Source organism: Rhipicephalus microplus, chromosome 2, assembly GCF_043290135.1.
Source record: "Rhipicephalus microplus isolate Deutch F79 chromosome 2, USDA_Rmic, whole genome shotgun sequence".
Lineage (NCBI taxonomy): Eukaryota > Metazoa > Arthropoda > Arachnida > Ixodida > Ixodidae > Rhipicephalus > Rhipicephalus microplus.
In genome coordinates, this window is record NC_134701.1 from 35,296,945 (window position 1) to 35,320,656 (window position 23,712).

Below are 23,712 nucleotides of genomic sequence, written 5' to 3' on the forward strand. Positions count from 1 at the left end.
CATTTGGTTGGCTTCTTGCGTATCAGTTTCTGTCGTTCCTTTTTCAAGTCTAGGCGAATTCGAGACCGTACCATTCTATGGGCACTGCATCGTAGCTTGCCAAGCACTTCCACATCCCGCACAATGCTTGGGTGTGCACTCATTATAAAGTCTATTTCGTTCTTATTTTTGCCATTAGGGCTTCTCTATATCCACTTACGGTTTCCTCGTTTTTAATAGATGGTATTCAATATCTTAAAATTATTGCCTTCTGCGAATTCTACTAGTAGCTTTCCTCTGGCATTTCTAGTACCGATGCCACAATCTCCCACTGCCTGGTCTCCAGCCTGCTTCTTCCCTACTTTTGCATTAAAGTCTCCCATCACTATAGTATACTGAGTTTTTACCTTACTCATTGCCGATTCCGCGTCTTCATAAAAGCTTTCAACTGAAGCGTCATCATGGCTGGATGTAGGCGCATAAGGCTGTACCACCTTTATCTTGCATCTCTTATTGAGTTGAATTACGATACCTACCACCCTTTCATTAATGCTATAGTATTCCTCTATGTTGCCAGCTATGTTTCTGTGATTAAGGAACCCCAATTCCAGTTCTCTTCTGTCAGCCAAGCTAGGAAAGGACGTGCCCATTCTGTAGCACCATATAGGCCTCATCTGTCCGCCTAACCTCACTGAGCTTTATTATATACCATTTAACACCCTCTAGCTCCTCGAATAGTACATCTATACTTGTCTCACTAGATAAGATTCTAGCATTAAACGTTGCCAAATTCAGGTTCCAATGGCGGCCTGTCCGGATCCAGAGATTCTTAGCACCCTCTGCTGCGTTGCAGATCTGACCACCGCCGTAGTCAGTTGCTTCGCAGCTGCTGGGGACTGAGGACCGTGAGTTAATTGACGTGTGCATGTGGGAGGTAGTGGCCAGATACTGAACCAGGTTGGCCAATTCTCCTCTGGTGAGGGAGTGCGTTACCGGCGGTGGTCACCGGTGACGCCGCACCCCAGGCCTCTTAATGCAGTTCCATCGCCATGCGGATTTTTTTTTATCTGGTTGGGAACTGCGCGGCACTCAGATTCGAACCACGGACTTCTTGCATGCGAGGCGGATGCTCTACCCACTATGCCATCGCCGCTTCCTCTCTCTGGTTAACGCATCGCAAAACCAATTTGACCGCACTTTACTCTCTTCCACAATCTTTATCATGCGGTGATTCGGCGATGAATTTTTTTTTTCTTTTTCACTATCTTATCGCCTATACAATACTTTCAGGAAAAGCATAATAGTATCACATCTCTGGAAATGATCTGCAATTGTCGGTACCTGTTCCTTTTTTAGAAGCTACTTCTTTGGTGTACAGCTACGGGGATGTTCTATTTGCCGTTCGGGAATATATCACTGCAACTAAGCGAGTCACTTGTTAAATTGTTTGTGCATTACATATTTCCTTACTGGTGAGTGGCACTTCAAATCATTGAATAATTAGCTGGCGCACTTAGGAATGAAACAATGTACACAATGTATAAGTAAAATTCACTTACTTTTTGGCCATTCTACTCGATCGGGTATGTGCAATGTCCTGAAGAAAAGAACATCCGAGAAATTTAAACAATTACATGCATTAGATCAAGCACCATGATTCCCTAGGTAATCTGTAATCTTTTATATTATAAAACCTCAATTATTATAAAACTTCATACTATTTTATCAAACCACTCAATTCTTGGTCAATGCCCCACAGTGGGTGTGCGCCACAGGCAATGGGTGTACAAGACATCGTGGAGGCCAGCTGTCAACGCGTTCATCGGCCACGGACGTCCATCTTAAACACCGGGTCGCGTATTGCTAAAAAAATGGCCCCGATGTGTTACTGCAGCGCGACCTTCGGTTTTGCCACCGCCGTACTCACACACTTACACTCAAAAAGACAATTGGTCACTAAGTGCATGTTTTTATGGGCAGGTTCATATACAACGAACTATTGATATAGTGACCACTTATCGCAGCACTTTTTGGTTTGTTTTATATGGGTTCAACTGTACTTACAAGTGATCCCGCCAAGCAAGCTTACATGAAGGCAACCAGATTTTCGAGTACTCACGAGCTTCTTCTGACTGAAAAACATTTCTCCACTACATAATTTACTCCGTGAATATATGGAGTTTGACTGCTAGTTGTCAGGTTCGTTATTGAAGTTGAGCCATCATCTTACTGCGGGTCAGTTTTTGTCGACTGACATTTGTTTCTATGTACTGCCACTTGAGGCATCCTTTCTATTTCTGCATTGGATGTTGAACCAATCCTGTGCATTGGTCATGAATAACTGCTGTCTTGAGAAGGAAGCACAATCTTCCCTTGTGCAGTTTTTCGCTAGCAGACACGGAATGCCCCACTTTTTTATTTGTGGAAGGCAATGATGATGAGGCTTCATTTTGAATGGCTTCTTCATTCAGGAAACTGTGGCCACGAATTTTAACTGCTAGTTAAGGCTTCAGTTTACTGAGTGGTTTTTACATAATTGCAGTGCTTTGGCTAGTGCACATTTATGTGTGCAGCATAGATGGGGATGAGGGAGAAAAGCCGCAGAAACCATGCTTGAGAGAAATCCTTTTAGAACAGCATGATTACGTATAGCAAAGGTTGTGGTACATTTTGTATAGTGCACCAATACAGTGACCATAAAGTATCACAGGTATACACTGAATGAAAAAAAAAAAAACAAATAAACAAAAATAAAAAGTGGTGCTAGAGATTACACTACTCATATAAAGCAAGAAAAAAATAGATATGTACTTGCGCGTAATATTTACTTCTACAAATGCGTAGATATGTGTCGATACGCACTTCTTCATAACTGGCCCTTGCCATCATTTTAACTGTAGGTGCAGAGGAGATTCTACTTCTGGCACGCCGCAAGGATTTGCGACGTATCTCACTGGACACGCCGGATTACACTGATGTGGTTTTGCCTCTGCGAGGTCTCAAGCACGCCATAGCGCTGGATTATGACCCAGTCGAAGGCCGGGTTTACTGGACGGACGACGAGCTTTGTCTGATCCAGCGAGCATTCCTCAACGGTACGGGCCAGGAGGCTGTGGTGACCCTCGAAGTGCAGCACCCTGATGGACTGGCCTTAGATGTGGTGGCACGCAACCTCTACTGGACAGACACGGGCACTGACCGCATTGAGGTGGCCCGACTCAATGGCACCGCACGCAAGGTCCTTATTGCAGAGGGCCTTGCGGAACCTCGAGCCATTGTGCTTGATCCACCACAGGGGTGAGTAGAGTTGCTGACCGTTTATTTGGACACTAAAAGTTCGGACATGCCTGTTTATTCTCACACCGTCACAGCACTGCCACTTATCTCATTGAAGTAATGCAAATTGAGAAGTTTTGTTTTCTCTTGATTGCACGTGCATTTTTTTCTCTCTCTCTTTCACCCTCTTTCTTGCCCCATTTCCCCACCCCCAGTGCTGGGCACAAACCGGATGCCAATATATGGTTAATCTCCCGGCCTTTGTTTTCACTCTCTCTCTCTCTCTCACGCTGAAAAATTCGAATGCCCTGCAGTGTGCCTTGTGATATTTTCACTCCGGCTGGCTTAATGAGTGCGTTGTCGAATGTCATGGCGTGTGTGTGCGATGTTTTAGAGGTGAAGCACTTTAAGGTCTAGGTGCTTGTGATGCGCGGCAAGGTATGACACAGACCAGAAAAAAAAAATACACAACACGGGGTGATGTGCATCACCCTGTTTCGTTTCTAGTTTTTTATGCTCTGTGTCGTACTTTGCATCGCATCACAAGCATGAAGACGTACCAGCTATCTCCTATTATGGTCTAGGATTCTGTGTTGTTATTTTTTTTATTTGAAATACCACAAGCCAACATTTGGCTTAAGCAGGATGGGCTTCATGCACAATACAAAATTATATATGAAAACAATGCATTGGGCAAACACAAAAAAACAAAACGAATGACTAAACTAGTATGACAATTATTGAGAGATAGGGTTATCAAAACATGCGGTAGGAAGATGGAAAATAAAAGCGGTAACAAGGTCGTCGGAGCTGAATATGCTGTTTGCAAAGAATTCCAATCTGTGACCGGCGATAACACTGATGACGGTAAAGAATAATCGCTTTAGCACGTTACCTAATCACAGCCGTGAAACATTTTCTCTTTTGGGTGAAAATGATGGTGTGTGAAGGGGGGGCTTAACGGCAATGCCGCTGACAAGCCACTTTGGAGCAGAGGCTGTGGGAAGTGGGGGAAGAACGTCGAAAATTCCCTGCAGACTCGGAGTTGTGGGTGCGGAAAGTGGTGGCTCGAAGGCAATGCCGAAAACAAGCCGGCTTGTGCAGTATAGATGGTTTTGGTGTTTTTAACCACTCTGGCTCGTGCTGAAAGGCTGCCCACGAAGACTTCTGGTGTGCTTGAGTTGCTGTTTTGGTGCGTTCCTCACGGTGTGTTTAGAGCAATGTCTAGCGGCTACGTGAAGGGGCTCGACGTTGCGTCCGGACGAAAGAAAATGCATAAGCTGCTGGAGAAGTTTGTCAGCGCACTTAATTGGGTCAGTTTATTCTGCATGTCGACGATGTGAGTGCACTTCGAAGATGCAGATAGGGGTGTAACAGCTGTGCCAATTGCGCCAGTTTGATAGAATTTTCTATTGTTGCGCCCGCCGTGTTGCATCAAAACTGTGAAATTTGATGAAATTGCGCCATGCTGTGCCAAAATGTCTGTCCTGTCTAAACATTTTCTTAATTGCGATAACTTGAAAGAGAAATGGAGGCCACGTTGGTCATCCACTGTCTACGTCATCAATCCGTTCAAGCGCACCAGTCATAACCCTAAACCACGGTGTAAGATAAGTATACAGTATGTCAGGACACTTGTGACACGTAATCGACCTTATTGCCACGTGCCTCCTTTGTTTCATTCGGTTTTCGCCCACAGAGCTTTAAGGCAGTGGTTCTCAAATGGGGGGGGGGGGTCTGCGAAGCCATTTCTATTATCCACGAAACCCTCACCTGCATTTTTCTTTAAGGGGGGACGCGGCTTTGAGATCGCGAAAAATGGCAAAAAAATCGATTTTTTGAAACTCAAGCTTTCAGTTTCTGGAACCCCTTTTCTATCTGGTTCCAAAATATCTACACTGAAAACCGTGCAGAAGTTCTTTGGAAAATTTGTTTCACCCACCTATGTAGTAAAACTTTTTCTCGAAATGGCGAGAAAACGGCGATTTTCAAAAAATTGTAGCTTCGCGATGCTTGGGCCGGGAGCTGGCTTCTTGGGCTCATCGGAAAGAGGATTTCTCCGTGTTTAACTTTCCCACCTCAGCTGGCTCCTTCCTTTAACAACAAGCGCACAAAAAGCAAATGTTTGAAGGTCGTTTTGAGGCCCTTGATTGGCCGTGGCCGCCGTGTTTGAGAGAGAGGGAGATTTGAGATTTATTTTCTGTACGTGCAACAGAAAAAACGAAGCAAAAGCAAAAGGCTACATAGCCTGACGGAGGCTTTTGCTCCGAAATACAGTCTGGCAAAATATAATAAAATAAAAACGAAAAATAACATGTCATACACAACTTAGCCACAATTAGAGAACATCATTATATACAGATACAATTTGCAAATTCTGATCACACATGTAACCATCACAAATATAAAGAAAGAACAGGACAGTAAATAGTAATGAAATACCTAAAAAACATCGCAATATATACAATAGGTGAGGTAAGGAAAGCATCTGGAGACACATACATTCCTAAGCACCTTGAACAAACAATAAGCAAAAAAACAACAACAACAAAAGGACACAAATAGTGTACTCTAAGCAATTGGGACACAGAAAGTAATAAATAATCCAAATTTCTGTATTAAGTGTATTCAATACAATTATAAAGGAGAAATTCCTTGAACTTATTTTTGGAAGTTTTCTTATTTAGGTCAAGTACGTCACCCAGTTTGTTGAGGAGACTCGGTATTTGATAATCAATATGTTGTTGGCCATAGGTTGTGCTAGTTTTCGGTGTTCTTATACTATGTGTACGGAGATAGTACTCAGCACATCGAGAAGAATCGTACATGGGGTATAGTTTATTATTTTGGATATACAATAATAACTTATAATAATATATTTCGTTTGCTTGTAATATGAGATATTTAGGGAATAACGGACGTGCGCTAAGACCTTGTGGCATACCGTAATATCCCTCGAATAGTCTTAGTACCTTCTTTTGTAGTGTAAGTAATGTTTTATAGTTTTGAGCCGTCGTTGTTCCCCAACATAAGACACAATAACTTAGCCTGGAATATATCAGTGTATAATATAACGCTTTCTTTAGCCAAAGTGGTAATAACGGACATAGTTTGTACATACATCCAACGCTTCTACTTAGATCTGCTGCCAATTTATTTATATGTTCATTCCAGGAAAGGTCTTCCTGCAACCACACACCCAAGAATTTCTGTACCTTGACTTGTTCTAAAGTCTGACCCTCAAAGGAGACACTTAGACTTATATTCCGTGGCTTATTAATGGGTGCAAACAATATATATTTAGTTTTACTCGCGTTTAGCCGCAACTTGTTTAGTTTAATCCAGGAAGACAACTTATTTAGATATGTGTTTACAGACTTTTCAAGTTGAGAGATCGATGAACCAGCAAAAAATATATTGGTGTCGTCAGCATACATGATGAACTTAGGAGAATCCGGAATGCTACACAAGTTATTTAGTTTCAGTTTCAGTTTCAGTTTTATTGAGCATTTTCTTCACAGAGTTGCAAAAAAACTATAAACAACACATAAACTATAAACTATAAACAACAAAGGGCCAAGTATCGATCCTTGTGGGACACCTTTCTACACAAGTTATTTACATAAACTATAAACAACAAAGGGCCAAGTATCGATCCTTGTGGGACACCTTTGTTGACCCTCGCACGGGGAGATGTCTCTTGATTAATAGCAACATACTGATAGCGGTCTGTTAAGTAATTTTGAATTAACCTATTGGCAACGCCACGGACACCGTAGTTATTACCGTAATTACTCGAATCTAACGCGCATCTTTTTTCCGGTTAAGCGAGTTCATAAATCGCATGCGCGTTAGACTCGAGTACGAACAAAAAAATTACGGTCAATCTATTGCGATCGGCAAATCTAAAGTGGCCGCCCCCTACGTGCGTCGGCACGGAGGAACGGCATAGCGCGTCGGCCATTTCTGCCTATGTGTTTCCCATGTGCGGCACTTTGTACGTGTGCTGAGGAGTTCGTCATCTAGTAGTGCATTTGAATCGACGGCGTGGATGGGCCGACTACCAAAACTCGAGTGCACCACGATGCCGCTTTTAAAAGAAAAGTCATCGCGTGTGCAGAAACGGACGGAAATCAGGTCGCATCGCGGTCGTTCGGAGTTCCCGAAACGGGCGTGCGGGACCGGCGGAAACAAAAGCAGAAGATTGTCGACAGCAAAACTTCACGCAAAGGCTTCTGTGGACCACACCGGGGTCGGTTTCCGCAAATTAAAGAGCTGCTCGGCGAGTATGTGCTTGAGCAGCGAGTCGCACAGCGGCCCGTGACGACAGAACTGCTCCAAGTGCGGGCTATGCAATTAGTCTTAGAAAAAGGTCTAATGCGGAGCCAGCTTAAAGTGAGCAGGTGCTGGCTAACTACCTTTATGAAGAGGAAAGGCTTTTTTCTCCGAAGGGGAACATGCATATGCAAAAAGTTTTGCGGAGGAGTACGATGAAAAGCTTCACAGTTTTCAGAGGTTCGTCCAAAACTTGCGGCGCAACAACGGCTACCTGCTTGGGCAAATCGGGAATGCCGATCAGACGCCTCTTTACTTCGACATGCCTGGCACCACAACCGTCGAGAAGAAGGGGGCTTTAGCAAGTTCGCGTGCTGACATCGGTCCACGGTAAAACTACAGTGACGGCAATGGTCTGTTACACGTCAGATGGGCACAAGCTTCGCCCGTACATCATATTTAAATGGAAGACGCTCCCGAAAGGATTCGTTTTTTTCGAGTGGTGTGATCGTGCGGGCCAGCGAGCGAAATGGGTGCGCGTTGCAATTGATGCCTTACGTTTTTTTCTTTTTCGCGGTGGAAATCGGGTGCGCGTTACAATCGAGGGCGCGGTAGAATCGAGTAAATACGGTAAGTTTTTCTAAAAGAACACTGGGGTGCACGGTGTCGAATGCTTTGCGGAAGTCAACAAAAAGACCAAGAGTATATAGCTTTTTCTCAAAATTGGTTAGTATCTCGTTTTTAATATTGAGTAATGCAAGCTCGGTGGATTTACATTTTTGAAAGCCAAATTGGGCATCACTTATTACATTGTATACTTCGCAAAAAATTTTTGTAATCTAATATCAATAGCGCTTTCAAAAACTTTTAACAGAATCGGAAGTACCGATATCGGTCGGTAGTTTCCAATCTCTTGGTCATTACCACCCTTGAAAACCGGACATACGCCTCAGCTCGCCTCGCCATTGGCCCGATGCTCGCTCCGGGAGATTGTCGTCTGCTGCTTGTGCGTCGCGAGGACATGGCTCTCGAAAATCACTACTTCATGACGTGTTCACAGCTTGATGATCAATTAAGATATAATTACGCTTTAGTTACGAGCAGTAAGACGATGCGCGATCAGGCTACTACGAGCGGGCGCGCGGTCTACCAGCGCCGCGCGTCATCGAAGTCGTCTTTAGCCTTAACTCCGCTGACAGCAAGACTGCAGGCAGGAACGACGCGCTAGCGTATTCGTGGCGACGTGCTTCTTCGCAAGCAACGAAGCTGTAAGCAGAGGCACGATCTGATTACTACGAGTGGCCGCACCGGACGCACGATCAGATTACTTCGAGCGTGCATGCGGTCTACAAGTGCGGCGCGCCATCGGAGTCGGTTTTAACCCTAACTCCGCTGACAGCGAAACTGCGGGCAGGAACAATGCGCAAGCGCACTCTTGGGGACGTGCTTTTTCACAAGGAATGTAGCACATCACTCGCTAGCTCCTCTGAATCGCGTACGGGCATTTTGCGCATCGGCAGCGGGCAACACCGTCAAGCTTGCCCCCCCCCCCCCCCCTTTCGCTGCCAAGGATGGCTCGGAACAGCGGCTAGCAGTTTCGCGCGTCGTCATTCGAAAATGTGATGCCAAGCGCAGTGCCCCCCGATTTTTTTTCATCGTAGTTACACATTTCGCGCATCGTCACCGAATGCTGCCGGCAAGTGCATTAGGCGCCGGCTGCACTGTCCACGCGGCCGCGCACTCCACGGTCATATGGAGTGCTGTCAATAAGCTTTTGTGATGTGATTCAGACATGCTTGAAGCCGTGCTTGATATCGCCACGATTGTCTATGAATGTTCCGAGGTTAATGAATTGCTATAGATTAAGAGTTTCCGCGACCGGCTGTATGATGATGCGTTTCACGGCTAGAGCGGCAAAAGAGCATGTATGAATCAGGGGCACAAATTTTTATATGCCCATTTTGCGTCATTAATTATACTGCTAAACATTCCTGTGCCACCAGTCTTCTGCCCATAACTTTGTTGTTTGGAAAGAAGGTATAGGCTGTCATAGTGTGATTTATTTTTCTGATGCAATAAACCTCTTTCCAAATAAAGAAGAGTTCAGTGAATATTTGTAATCAAGTATTTAATTACGCTAATTACAACTTCAGCACAAAAAATATGTGTACTAATTTCAGTATATGGTTGTATTCAATTACAATCTTTTCTATCATACCTATCACACCACTCCTTCATACAAAGAACTTGGTTTGAAATCCATACTTGTTCTTTGTAAATCATGAAAAGGAGTAAATCATGAAAAGAAGTCAAATATCACAAGACAAACCTGAGATCACAATTTTTAGGTGTCTTAGAGACGTAAAGAAAAGTTGAAACTTTAAATGCAGCTTTCTCAATACAGTTTTTTTTTTTATTATGCTCACTCCCTCCACATGGTTCAATGAAGAAATAATTTGTCTCTCGTGAAGTATTTGTGGTAGCGCTTCAAAATTTTTATGGAAGCACTGTGAGGTCATTCTTAGTGTCTGTGCCAATTTTCATCCATATCCAACGAGAAACAAAAAAAGTTCATCGAAAAAAGCCTGTCGAAAACTTCGGCAGGCTTTTTTTCACAAGTGCGTTTTGGACAGTGTGCATTGCTCGTGGAAAGAGTAGCACGGGAATGACTACACCGATTATGATTCTGTTTTTTTTTTTCCTGAATCCCTGAACACTGCTTGTGGGTGCAGCAATCTTCAATTTCTGTTTTATGGCCCCGTTTTTTTTCTAAGCGACGATTTGTTCGTGTCACTGTTTCTGACAAAATGTGTCGGCAGCCATGATGATCTCTAAAAAAAAGAGAACTTATTAAAGAATTCTGAGAGTGCCATACACTGTAGCTTTCTTTTGAGTAAAGATCAACACCATTCGCAGCTTCCTGGCATGTTTTGTTACAGCGCTAGTCTTTTCACGAGCAGACCATGTAATTGGACCATGTAGCATTATGTAACTTGAGAACTACTGAAGGTATCACGGTGAAACTACATACTGTATTTCCCTATTTGAGACACTTATAAGTATGCATGCCAAATTTTATTGCTGTAGGTCAACAAATAAAAAAGTTTTTGTTCAATGCCACCTCCCCCCTTAAGCATGACTGTGCCACATAGTGATGAACTGTCCAAAATGAAGTGATGTGGCACGTTTGCTTGATGTTTTTGGTAAAAATAAAAGGCACCTACATTTTTCACGCTCCATTTGTGTGAGTTTACCTACGTACCCCCCTCCCTCCCCTTCGCTGCAAGGGGTTCCACATCACTTCCACCAGTCCACAAGGGGTTCTCGACACATCCATGGCTGAGAACCACAGCTGTAAGGAATTCTTAGCGCAAACTGCACCTCATTGTTTAAGAAGGTTTGCAATTATTGTAGATCATCCTGTTAATATTGCGCGCAAGACGCAAACACTCGAGCTTATTCTTGAGCTTGTGTGACGACCATGTGATAAGGCTGCGTTTCAGAGAGCTGCCATTTAATGCGTATTGGTGTTGACATATCCTCTTGTGCTCTGCACAGCAGGTGACGGATCTAATGAAGTTTTTTTGGGTGTCTTTTTTTTTCTAAGGTCTACAATTACACGAGCCTCTTCTTTCTTGCACTCCATGTTATTGGAACATATGTTCCTGGCTTTGTGAAGTAACATGGTCACAATTGAGGCCTTGTGGCCAGCAGGATGAGATGAATCATATAAAGGTAATGGCTGGTAAGGTGTGCGTTGGCTTCCTGTGGACGGAAAACTCCAACCTTTTCTTGCCACCTGGACATCGAAAAAGGGCAGGCTGTGTCCGCTTTCCCACTCTGCCGTGAATTTTATGACTGGGTGCATGGAATTCAAGTGCTGCCTGAAGTTGTCAATTTCAGATGTCTTGATGACACAAAAAAAGTCGTTCATGTAACGAAGAAAGAGGTTGGGTCGTGGCGACAAAGAGTTGAGTGCTTTCCCTTCCATGTGCAATTCGCAGCAGTCCATCATCGGCGAGGTGTCCATAGACTTCAAAGGGCGGAGGCAACATTGGAAGGGCAACTTCCTTATTTGTTGAGATATCCTAATGAAATTTCCAGGGTAGGCTGATAGCAAAGCCATTTGAATAATCACAAAATTTCATGCATTTATGTTGACTGGTTCCCAAGTTACAATTATTCATCAGCATAGTCCACATGGTTTTTTTTTTTTTGTCAGGCTCTGGGGAATTCGGTGAAAGTGCTAGTTCCCAAGTTACAATTATTTATCAGCATAGTCCACATGGTTTTTTTTTTGTCAGGCTCTGGGGGATTCGGTGAAATTCTCTATGATGATTCCTAGCTGGGTGCTCTACACTATGACAGAGTCGTTTTTTTTTTTAATTTTCTTGCTGAAGAGTTTTAGCAGAGCACTAGCAGAGTGGTTGCCATTGAGCTTTTATCAATGAAATTTTAATTAATTATCACAAATTATAGACACAATAAATTTAAAACATGGCTTTGTCAGTGTGTGGGTAATTCATTAAAGTATGTAATAAAACAAACAATCAATTATTAATAAAACAAAGTGATAAAAATCAGATAGACGGTTCTAGAAATATCATCTGACTTAACAGCCTGACTGGCCAAAAAGTCATTCCGAGATAACAAATTTCGATAGTTTCGAGCATATTGTATCGTCCCCCATTCGATGTTGTCACCGACCATCATGCACTATGCTGGCTGTCATCATAGAAGGATACCTCAGGCCATCACGCCCGTTGGGCTCTTCGCTTATAAGACTATGACATCCGCGTGCTGACGCCGACGCCAGCATGCTGACGCCGACGCCCTCTTGCGCTCCCCTCTGCCTGAAGACGACGTGCCCTGCTCAGTATTCTAAATTGCCATTTCTGCCATCGATGTTGACATCCTCGCTACCGAACAGCGAAAGGATAATTGGTTCTACCCGCTGATCGACTAGCTCCCTGATCCGTCCGCAACGCCATTCACGTGTGCCTTGCATCGTCGAGCTCACGATTTCGCCATCCTTGACGCGCGAATACTCTTCTGCCCTCCTACACCGCCGCCATTACGACGCTAATGGCGGGCAGTGGTTACTCGTGATACCCGCAGTCTGTGGTCGGAGATATGTGAATCCTTTCATTCTGATCCGCAATGCTCGCACTTGGGGGTATTAAATACCTACCACTGCATTCGACAACGATACTTCCGGCGTGGGATGTACCTTTATGTGCAGCAGTTTGTTCGCTCCTGCCTCTCTTACTAACGCTGCAAACCGTCGGAACACATTTCGCCAGCCGGTCTGCAACCGCTACCTTGCCCTGATCGTCCGTTTGGGTTGGGCGCATAGGTATCAATTTGTATGGACCACTTCCTCTGACGTCGGCTGGTAACCGCTGGGCTATCGTCGCCGTAGATCATTTAACGCGATACGCCGAAACCGCCGCTCCCCCTGCGGCTACTGCGTGTGATGTTACGTCCTTCCTACAGCATTGATTCATACTGTGCCACGGTCCACCCCAGGAGCTTCTCAGCGATCAAGGCTGTGTTATCTTGTCGGAAGTCGTCGAAGCCATTCTCACGGAGTGCCATTCTGTCCACCGCAAAACTACTGCTTCACCGAATGCTTTAACCGCACCCTCGGTGACATGCTTTCAATGTACGTCACCGCCAAACACACGAATTGGGATGCGATACTGCCCTTCGCCACCTACGCATAAACACCGCCCCTCAGAGCACGACCGGTTTTTCACCTTTCTTCTTGCTGTACGGAAGGCACCCGTCGTATACCATTGACACAATACTCCTGTACACGCTGGATCCATTTGAGTGTGCACCCATTTCTAAGACAGCCAGGCTTGCCAAGGAGTGTCGCGAGCTTTCCAAGACCTTTACGACGCATCAGCAAGAACGGCAAAAAAGTATTCGTGATGGCTCCGCCACTTCTGAGCCCACGTTCCTTCCTGGTTCCCTCGTATGGCTCTCAACCCCGACCTCTGTAGCTGGCCTTTCTTTCAAACTACCTACTCCCGAAATACGGAGGCCCCTATCGTGTCATTGAGCGCACATCTCCGATCAACTATCTGATCGAACCAATTGAACTATCTTAGAACATGCTCGTCGCGGGCGCAACATAGTCAACGTGGAGTGCCTGAAGGCTTACTATGACCCGCTCATAGTGACAAGCTGTTAGGTCGCCAGGCGGCTCCCTCTTCGACCCTGGGGTAATTGTAGAGAAGCCTCCGAACACTGAAATCGGTTGAACTCTCAAGTGCTTTCTAGTGTGTCTACCCAAAAAAGATGCCGCTCGCGCTGTGAGTCTGTGCTTGGCCGTGACGGTTGCTGGCTAATAAACATCTTCACAATATATTTTGGTCTAAAGTGACCCTGCACAGTAGCTAGAAGTGTCTTTTAGAACTCTTTTCCTTTGCCGCTCTTCCTGCTTGTGGTTGCAGCCGTTGTCGAGCCTTTTTCAAACAGACAATTTTTCTCCGCTGACTGTTGGTTGCTGGCATAGTGTCATTGGTTGACGGCATAGCCCCACGGTCACCAACATAGCGCCGAGCTTTTGTTGTGCACCAACACGCTCACTATGTTCCGCGGCTAACTCCTTGCACGTCCAAAAATGTGTAAGCAAGTGCACAGTCAACTACGCGGTCGCATTGTCCGGGGCCGTAATCAATGCAGTTAGCGAGCAAGATGCACCAGGCGCACGTGAGCACGGAACACCAACACCAGCCTCACTTGAGACGACGAAGCCTTGCGCTGATAGTGTAGCGATCTCGACGCCGCGATAAGCATCGATGCAGTTGTTGTCTTGAAGAAACAAAGCAGAAGCTTCTCAGCATCGATCGCCCACACTTTGGCGCGTGAACGAGTCTCACCATGCGTATGAGCTTCACCTGACGCTTTTTTGAACCGAACGCGTGCAGTCCCGAACTTTGTTTTGCCCATTGTGACAGACAGCGTAACCATCGGCATCTCATGAACACGGTGAAAGATCGTCTCGTAAAGACGGTGAAAGATTGAAGAGCGCGCATGATTCTCACGGGGTGATGGCGAACGGACACACGAAAAAATTCCGGCCTTGAAAGTGCCAAAGCAGACAACGAGCTGGGAAAACGGATGCATCATCGCGCGCAGCAGCCAATAGGAGCCGTGTGATACCCCACTCCCTTGAGATGCACGCGCTTCCTCCAATCGCGACTTCGCATCCAAGCCGCAGGAGACTTCAAAACTTCGAGAGCCCCGCCAGTCATGAGCGATTACCGCCTCGGCCACTCCGCCGATGCTGCCCTTGTGTGGCGAAAAAGAAAAAGCAAGAATTCACAAACTAAAAAAGACCAATATGACGACGCTGGCCAGATAGCTCGAAAATTGCAAACGAGGAAAGTTGGGGTTTTTTCAGCGCTTGCTGGCCGTTTGCCGGCTACCTTGGCATGCTATATAATTTAATTGGTGTACTTTCGCTATGAATTAGACATTGATATTTACAGAAGAGCTAGTTTATGTGGCATACTACCCGAATATGTGGTTTTCAAAAAGTCGACTTTTGAGATTTTTCGGTTTTAATAGGGTGCTTCCCCCCTTAATTTAAACATATACTCTTCCTCTGCAGCCCTCTAGCTGTTGCTCCCCCAACTGTTTTTTGTTGCGCATGCCTCCATCTTTTGACTCCCTGCCACTCTGTGCACCCCCCCATCGCCAGGCGAGGTGCGTGTTTTCACGCTGCCATCGATCTTTCTTTCGAAAACTGGTCAGTCGACTAGTCTCCCCCCGCTTTTTGATCACTGGTCTTGTGTGCCGGCCTAGACTGACCTATCATCTGCCAACATCGTTGCCGTTGATTGTACGGGGTCATCTGCATCTTGTCTAGATCTGTGTCGCATCGTTTCAGTGCATGTGCTTGTTCTACACCACCCACTGACTAATGTAATACGCGATTTGTTCATTGTTCAGAATTTGTTCTCGCTCACTTCACACTCCTCTTAGCATGCCCTCAGCACGCGTGCGGAAGTGTAAAAATGTCTGTTACCTGGAACGAATAGCGAATAATGGAGTAAGTGGAGCTGCGCAAGCTGGTCGGTGCCATAATGCGATTTTTTTACTTCTGCTTGTTGTGGTATCTTTGCTAGTCCCAGTAACAAGATCACCGCAGATTCAGGCTTAGTGAGCCACAGGGTCATTGTGCCGTCGCCTGGTTACGTGTAGCGCACCGCTCCGCACGTGCTCAACTAGCAAAGTGTTTAACATGGCACGGCGAAACAGACTGTGTGTAATCTAACAAAACACGTAAACACTTTGTTGCCTTTGGTGGCACCCGAAACACAGTACAACATCCGCTCCTGGGACCTGTGGAGCAAAGAATTCTGCACGCGAACGGACAATAAGCTTGAGCTCGGGCTGGCTTCGAAGCCATTTGGAACCATCTTCACGCTTCATGCTGCCCGCGTTCACTATGGTAGCTGCTAAGCTGTTTTTGTCATCTATGACTGCGACACTGGCCACAATGCCAAACCAATTCTGAGCTCAACAGTGGTTAGGCAGTGAATTATATACAGTCCACTCCTCTTAAACGAAACTCGAAGGGGATCCATAAAACAGTTCCATTTATCAGAAGTTTCATTTAGGCATAGTACACTTATTTAGTGAACCGAGACCTTTATTCAAAGTGCACAAACCTCGCCTTACTCATGAGGATGAGTAGGAGAAAAAAGAAGTGAAGAGTGGTTTGTTTGGCAAGCTTGAGTTCTTTTTTCACAAGGTACGCACCCATGCCGTACAAACTAGCTAGAAATTCTGGACAAGCCTCATACTCATACTCGAAATAGCGCTACAAAAGTTAACAGCCTCTTTAGCTGATCTGTCTAGTGCACCACTGCACTGGTAGTATTGTCATCACATTCATCGCAGGACAGTTGATCCTCATCTTGCGTTTCAGCAATCATTTCCTCGATAGTCTCTTCACGACAGGTACAAACATTTTCACCAATTGGTTCGTAGTCCTGCAGCGTGAAAGGGGCAGAGGGCACGACCTGACTGAATACTGTCTCAATGTCTGCATCAGCAGGGCTTTCTTCATCAGGTACTGCTTTCATGCGCAGCCAGCATGGTGAAAGCATCTGTGTATTGTTTTTCCTTCACTTGCTCCCAGACACAAGCCAAAATGTGGATGGCTGCCAATAAATCTATGTAGCATTTCCCGCTGCCAGCTCTAAGCAGCATTTAATGGAGCAATTGTCGGCGGTAATGAACTTAAATGTGCCGAATAACCCCTTCATTCATCGGCTAGATTACTGCCGTTGCATTGGCTGGCAAGAACTCCAGAGTGATGGCTTGGAGTCCTTGAACCTGACTATGGGCTGGGCAATTATCCACGATGAAGACAAGCTTGCTGCCTTGCCTCGTAAATCTTGCAACTTCCTCCCGAAGCCAGTTTTCGAAGATGGCCATGGTCATCCACGCTCTTCCCTTCCCGTGGCACGCAACGTGGTGTTGAACGCCTTTGAGACAACGTGCGTGCCTTGATTTTTCTATTTCCGACAGCTTCAGTTTCTCTCCTGTCATGTTTGCACCCACCAGCACAGTGATGCGACCTTAAGTGCATTTACCTCTATTACAGGCTTCGTCTTTGAAGGTGAGAGTCTTTGATGGAAGCGATGGAAGCGCCTCTTGAAAAAGACCCTTCTCGTCGATGGTAAAGACGTCTCGCGGCTCATAAAAATTTTCTTAAGCCGCCCCTGTTGCCAGTCGGTGCAAATGTCCCTGTTTACTGCACCACTCTCACCTAAGATTGCTTTGAAGACTAGGCCATGGCGTGTTTTGAAGTGGCTGAGCCATGTGTCGCTTAGGACAAAGTTCTGAAAACCCATTTGCATGGCGATCTCTCAAGTAGAAAGCTCGAGAATTTGTCTTCCTATGGGCAAATTGGAACTTCGTGCACGCTTGAACCATAGAAAAAGAACTTTTTCTAGTTGTTCATAAGGCCGCATTCGCATCCGTTTAGATGTAAAGGTCCCGTTCTTAACAGTGCCTTCAGTCTTTTCTCTGTCTTTCCAGATCCGCGACAGCGTCAATTTCGGGATGTTTTTTCCCCACCTCCCTCTTGGGCAGGCCGCTTCGATTGAGTTCCCGAAGAATTTGCAGCTTTTTTTTTTTTTCAAGCGGGAGTACATTGTGCAGTTGCTTCCTTTCCACTGGGCTGAAATAACACTGTGATCCACCGCACTTAGCCGCACAAATAGGCCTAGCGCAATTGACTCACTGACTTGGCTCCCACAGCCACAAGCGAGAATGGCTACTGGATTGGCTTGTCTCGATCTCGAGGTGTTGCCATGGTTGTGAGACTACCTTTGGCATGAGAGAGTCTATGCTGTGTTTAGAGTTTGGGCCATTTAACCGTAGGGGACCAGTAAGCACTGTTTCGATTAACCGATGAGTTTTACTACACAACTCATAGAAAGTCAGCGATATGAGCCCATTTAGTTCTGTTAATTAGGTATTTTTGTTTGAACAAGTTTCGTTTATTAGGAGTCCACTGTATATTTATATTGTGACACCTCTTACTGTAAGTGAACTACTCAAGCGCGCGCACATTGCAACACGCATGGGTGGTCCACTGCTGTTTCTCCTGCGGAGCATCTTGCATGTTTAGCTGAGCGTCTGTACTAAGCACATGCTTGACGTGACTTAGTATGCGATCAACAAGAACTGGGTGTGAAAAACATGTGTCTTGAATTGTTTGCGCAGGCACATGGGGACACAGAAGAGAACACAAACAGGCACAATCTAACAACTGGTTTATTTTTTGAAAACATTCACTTAATAACCTCAAGATCTGTGCAAACTGGTTCCTAAAAACATTTGAACGGCACACATGTCACAACTTATTATCACAAGCTCAATGAACAGCAGACAGGAGTGAAATCTCTTTCGCTCGCAAAGCAACCAAACAATGGCTAACACATTTATCGTTCATCTTGTCAATGAGATAGGCTTCCATTATTTCCATCAAAGATCTGTTTCTATGCCTGTATTCCAAGGTAGTGTTGTTAAAACAAGGAGGACAAGAGCACTCATTGCAATGCAGTGCCAAATGTGTGCTAGGGCGACCTTTCAGACTCAACATATGCTCCCTTAGCCTCGTGTTGATATGTCTGCCCAATATATACACCACACATCATACGTATACAATACACTACTATGTGTGCACATTCAACAAGAGCTTGTGTTTTATGCTGCATCCTTTGTTTACATTGCTCACTTTGTCACATCTCTGGTTGAGCAACACGCTCACTCCTCCATTTTTGTTTTCAACGGTTTCAAGTTTGTAGACCTTAAGAAAATAGCTTTTAAAAAATGTCTGATTTTGCGACAGTTTAAAATAAGTTACGTATTCCTCGTTTTTTTCTTCAAAAGTAATGCGAGCAGCGTTTTCAAACTTGGCACGTTTTAAGGATATAGTGTGTTCATTAGGTACATAAATTATTGCTGCCGTAGGGCAAATGTAAATTTTTATATATTGTCTCAAAGTTCTCATATTGGCAAAAGTGTACTCCACTGAACTATGAATAAAAAAATCCTATCTTCGATTTTTCTTAAAATCTCGTAAATAGACAACCGAAGGCCATCATACTGTAATATAGAAAAACATGTTGCATTATTTTGTTTTTAGCGACAATACTCGTGGTACAAATCAGCTTTTCAAGAATGCACTGATAAGTTGAGAAATCTAGAAATCGGAAAGGAAAAGCGGCAATAAGCTGAAACGCGAGTAAACGTGACCGCATTTGGTGAAGAAAGGCTGTTTTAGCAGATAGGAGTATCTATTTTGAACACGGTATTCTACAGTATCTGAATTCACTCCTATACGTAGAGCACTGAGTCTTCTAATATATGGTGCCTCTCCATTACTGACACACAGATGGAGCTGCTCTGACGGCCATGTGTTTGCAACACGTAGGGTAAGAGAATTGAATGTTGAATGAGTTCATAAACGATTCATAACAAATTTTTATCATTTGGGGCACGAAGACTGCCGCATTAGACTGAAGAACATGCTTTAGGGCAAGTTGTCATCTGTCGTCTGCTCTACAGATGAATTGCTGTGCGCCGCATCTCGGAGGCAATGCTTTAGATCATATGGTTCAAAGTAGGGACAAAGATTACGCCTCCCGTAATTTTATCGACAAAAACATTGTGAAATTCATTTTAAGGTACTATACTTCAGTTTTGCATTCACACTGTGGATACTTGCGCACAATGGGTGCGCGTTGCAATCGATGTCCGATGTCTTACCGTATTTACTCGATTCTACCGCGTCCTCGATTGCGACGCGCACCCATTTTTCTCGCTGGCCCGCACGATCACACCACTTGAAAAACAACTCCTTTCGGGAGCGTCTTCCATTTAAATATGAGGTACGGGCGAAGCTTGTGCCCATCTGACGTGTAACAGAGCATTGCCGTCACTGTAGTTTTACTGTGGACCGATGTCAGCACGCGAACTTGCTTCGCCCCTTTCTTCTCGACGGTTGTGGTGCCAGGTATGTCGAAGTAAAGAGGCGTCTGATTGGCATACCCGATTTGCCCAAGCAGGTAGCCGTTGTTGCGTCACAAGTTTAGGACGAACTTCTGAAAACTGTGAAGCTTTTCATCGTACTCCTCCGCAAAACTTTTCGCATATGCATTTTCCCCTTCGGAGGGAAAAGCCTTTCCTTTTCATAAAGTTAGTTAGCCAGCACCTGCTCGCTTTAAACTGGCTCCGCATTAGACCTTTTTCTAAGACTAATTGCATAGCCCGCACTTGGAGCAGTTCTGTCGTCACGGGCCGTTGTGCCGCTCGCTGCTCAAGCGCATACTCGCCGAGCAGCTCTTTAATTTGCGGAAACCGACCCTGCTGTGGTCCACTGAAACCTTTGAGTGAAGCTTTGCTGTCGACAATCTTCTGCTTTTGTTTCCGCCGGTCCCGCACGCACGTTTCGGGAACTCTAAACGACCGCGATGCGGCCCGATTTCCGTCCGTTTCTGCACACGCGATGACTTTTCTTTTAAAAGTGGCATCGTGGTGCACTTGAGTTTTTGGAGTCGGCCCTTCCACGCCGTCGATGCTAATGCACTACTAGATGACGAACTGCTCAGCACACGTACGAAGTGACGCTCATGGGAAACACATAGGCAGAAATGGCCGACGCACCATGCCGACGCACGTAGGGGGCAGCCCTTTTGGATTTGCCGATGGCAATAGATTGACCGTAATTTTTTTGTTCGTACTCGATTCTAACGTGCATGCGATTTATGAACTCGCTTAACCGGAAAAAAGGTGCACGTTAGATTCGAGTAATTACGGTACTTTTTTTTTTTTTCGCGGTGGAAATCGGGTGCGCGTTGCAATCGAGGGCGCGGCAGAATCGAGTAAATACGGTAGTCAGGCTGATGATGATGATGATTTTTGACCAGCTTTAAATGATTTGAAGTGAAATTCATGAGTGGTTTCCCGGCCTTAAGCAAGAAGGTCATGACCTGCCAAAAACTCTAGCTTCAGATAAAAAAACTGTAGCTTCTTTTCAACTAGTACTTCTGATGTAATGTCAGTCCCTTTTCTAAAGAATTAAAAGCATTTAAAACTATTACTTCAAAGTTCTCCTGGTGCACATCACACCCCAAAATCAATTAGTCAACAACATATTCATAGACTTTGTAGGCTGCACCTTGTAAGCACATTGTCTAGTCTTGATCTATGCTGCCCAATGAATATGTCGCTAAGGACGGGGGCTACCTTCGACCCGATGCAGACACCCTTTGCCTGGATGAATGTTTTTTCACCGAATCCCACAGGAGTGTTTTCTAAATAAAAGTGCAGAAGCTCGAGGAAAGAATCGACGGGCCTACCGCACGTGTTGCGAAACATAACTTCATCAATATCTTCTGTTATGCACTGTTAGACACATTGCATTAAAGGTGCATGCGGCAATGAGTAATGTAGTCTTGAGCATCTATGCTGATAAACTGTTTCTTCTTCTACCCGTTTATTCTGGTTAAGTGAATGTTTTTGAAAAATAAACTAGTTGTTAGATTGCGCCTGTTTGTGTTCTCTTCTGTGTCTTGTGCCTGCGCAAACATTTCAAGATGAATATGTTCCAACTAGGCCGAATCACAGTTTTGCTTAAAAAAAAGCAAAATCTGAAAGTGTGCGAGAAGCCCATGCAAAAACAACAAGAGAGCAAGAGAACGCCGAAAATTTTCATTGTCTATTTTAAGAGGGCCACACCTCCATACGCGCCACACCGTCATCTGCCAGGTGCCAGAAAGAAATCGTTCGGACAGTCCCTGGCTGCTCGTAGGCCTCCAAACACTCCAAAAACGAACATGCATTCGAGCGGTCCCAGACCAGAGGGCAGAGCTTCTCGTTGGTCTCTGAGAAAAACGAATACGGCGCCCGCGTAAGTCCAAACTAAATCACTGTGATGCCAACTGCCTGTTCCACGCCCCCATTGACACACCGCAGTAGAACAGTGAGGACTTGTTGGAAACCAACACTTTTGAAGCACCTATACTATATTTGGATATTTCAGAAAGTGACCGCTGGAGATAATTTTAGCATAGGTGTAAGCGTCGATATCAATTAATTTAGTGTTTTAATCACACGATGGTGCCACTGCATTGCTGCTGACTGCATGAGCATGTAGTGGTGCTCACGAGAGCTTCCAGGCAGAAATGATGGCAGATAGCTGCTAGCTTGTGATTGGAATAGTGTAATGTTCAAAAATATAAGAACTCAGATTACTAATGTGTTTTATATTTATTTTCCTTGAACCTGTAGGGGTTACTTTGTAACAAACAGGTCCGCGCATGCGAAGCAGTCCCTTCTTTGAATCGCATCACACGCGGGCGGTGCGTTAGTCACTCGTTACAAGCACTCCGTAGCAGCCCTATCAGTCAGAGCTGGACCCCTAACCCGTGGTTCGCAGTGAGCTGCAATAATGGCTGGTTTGAGGCCAGTGGTAGCAGAGACTAGCTTATGCTTGACACTGTTCAAGCATCAAGCACCACTAACACAACAAATACAATAAGAGTACAAAGCGCCGGATCAGTTCCGCACGACCACGTAGAAAAAGGGTACCAAATGTGAAGCACACGAGAGAGAGAATGATAAGGTTTGTCCTCACCACTCGTAGCTTTGGACTCTGGCCCTGGGGTGGTACGTCACCCACAAAGAACTGGGCGGTGCGCAGGGAGTGATGCCGGCTAAATTGCTCCCGACACGATCAAGCTGTGTTCGTCATGGCTCCTCAAGTTGAAAGACAAGGCCCCCAAGAAAGCGACAAGCGTTCCTTGGGTCTGGAGAGGAGTCTCTCCAGAAAACGGCAAGCCATGCGCGAATCATTTTGAAATTGGCATCTTTAGTGCAGCGAACACCTATTTCAGTGCTGCTTGCATTTTAACAAATTAAAGTATAGGCTTGCATTCCACAGTTAGCGAACACAAAAGCCGATCTACAATTCTCTATCCTTGCGCAAGGGCATTATTGGACGGGTTTTAACTTCAAGCAAAACCACATTTTGCAACAGGTTTTTATTTGTTGTGAAAGCTGATGTGCAAGAGAATAAGTGGGGAAAGTTCAAGAAATAACAAAAACGTTTTCTTTTTTTTTAATTGGTTGTCTGAAATTTCTATTGCATGCTGTTTTCTTGAAGTTACCCTGATGCTTCTTTTCATTGAAAAATGTTATTATAAACTTTGGCAGTCAAGAAATAAGCATTGTGAGAAAGCAATGTGAAATTTTCACCGCTCTGTCGTAAGCCATTTTTGAAATAAAGACTTGCAAAGTAGGCAAAACAACATCTTCTGAGTGGATTTTGAAATTCCTTATAAAAACATGTATGCTACCCAGAGAAGTGAAAAATAATTGAGCATGCCGTATTTACTCGATTCTACCGCGCCCTCGATTGTAATGCGCACCCGATTTCCACCGCGAAAAAAAAAAAAAACGTAAGACATCGATTGCAACGCGCATCCATTTTTCTCGCTGGCCCGCACGATCACACCACTCGAAAAAACAACTCCTTTCGGGAGCGTCTTCCATTTAAATATGAGGTACGGGCGAAGCTTGTGCCCATCTGACGTGTAACAGAGCATTGCCGTCACTGTAGTTTTACCGTGGACCGATGTCAGCACG

At 45.0% G+C, this 23,712-nt stretch overlaps 1 protein-coding gene across 2 annotated transcripts in view; it reads left to right on the top strand.

Annotated features, from left to right (window-relative positions):
- The window catches only part of arr (low-density lipoprotein receptor-related protein 6), a 345,664-nt gene that overhangs the window by 89,701 nt on the left and 232,251 nt on the right, over positions 1 to 23,712 (top strand). For both annotated transcript variants that reach the window (XM_037420245.2, XM_075886375.1), the window contains exon 7: positions 2,880 to 3,276. In XM_037420245.2, the coding sequence (XP_037276142.2) occupies positions 2,880 to 3,276 (397 nt within the window). The remainder of the gene's footprint in view (positions 1 to 2,879; positions 3,277 to 23,712) is intronic.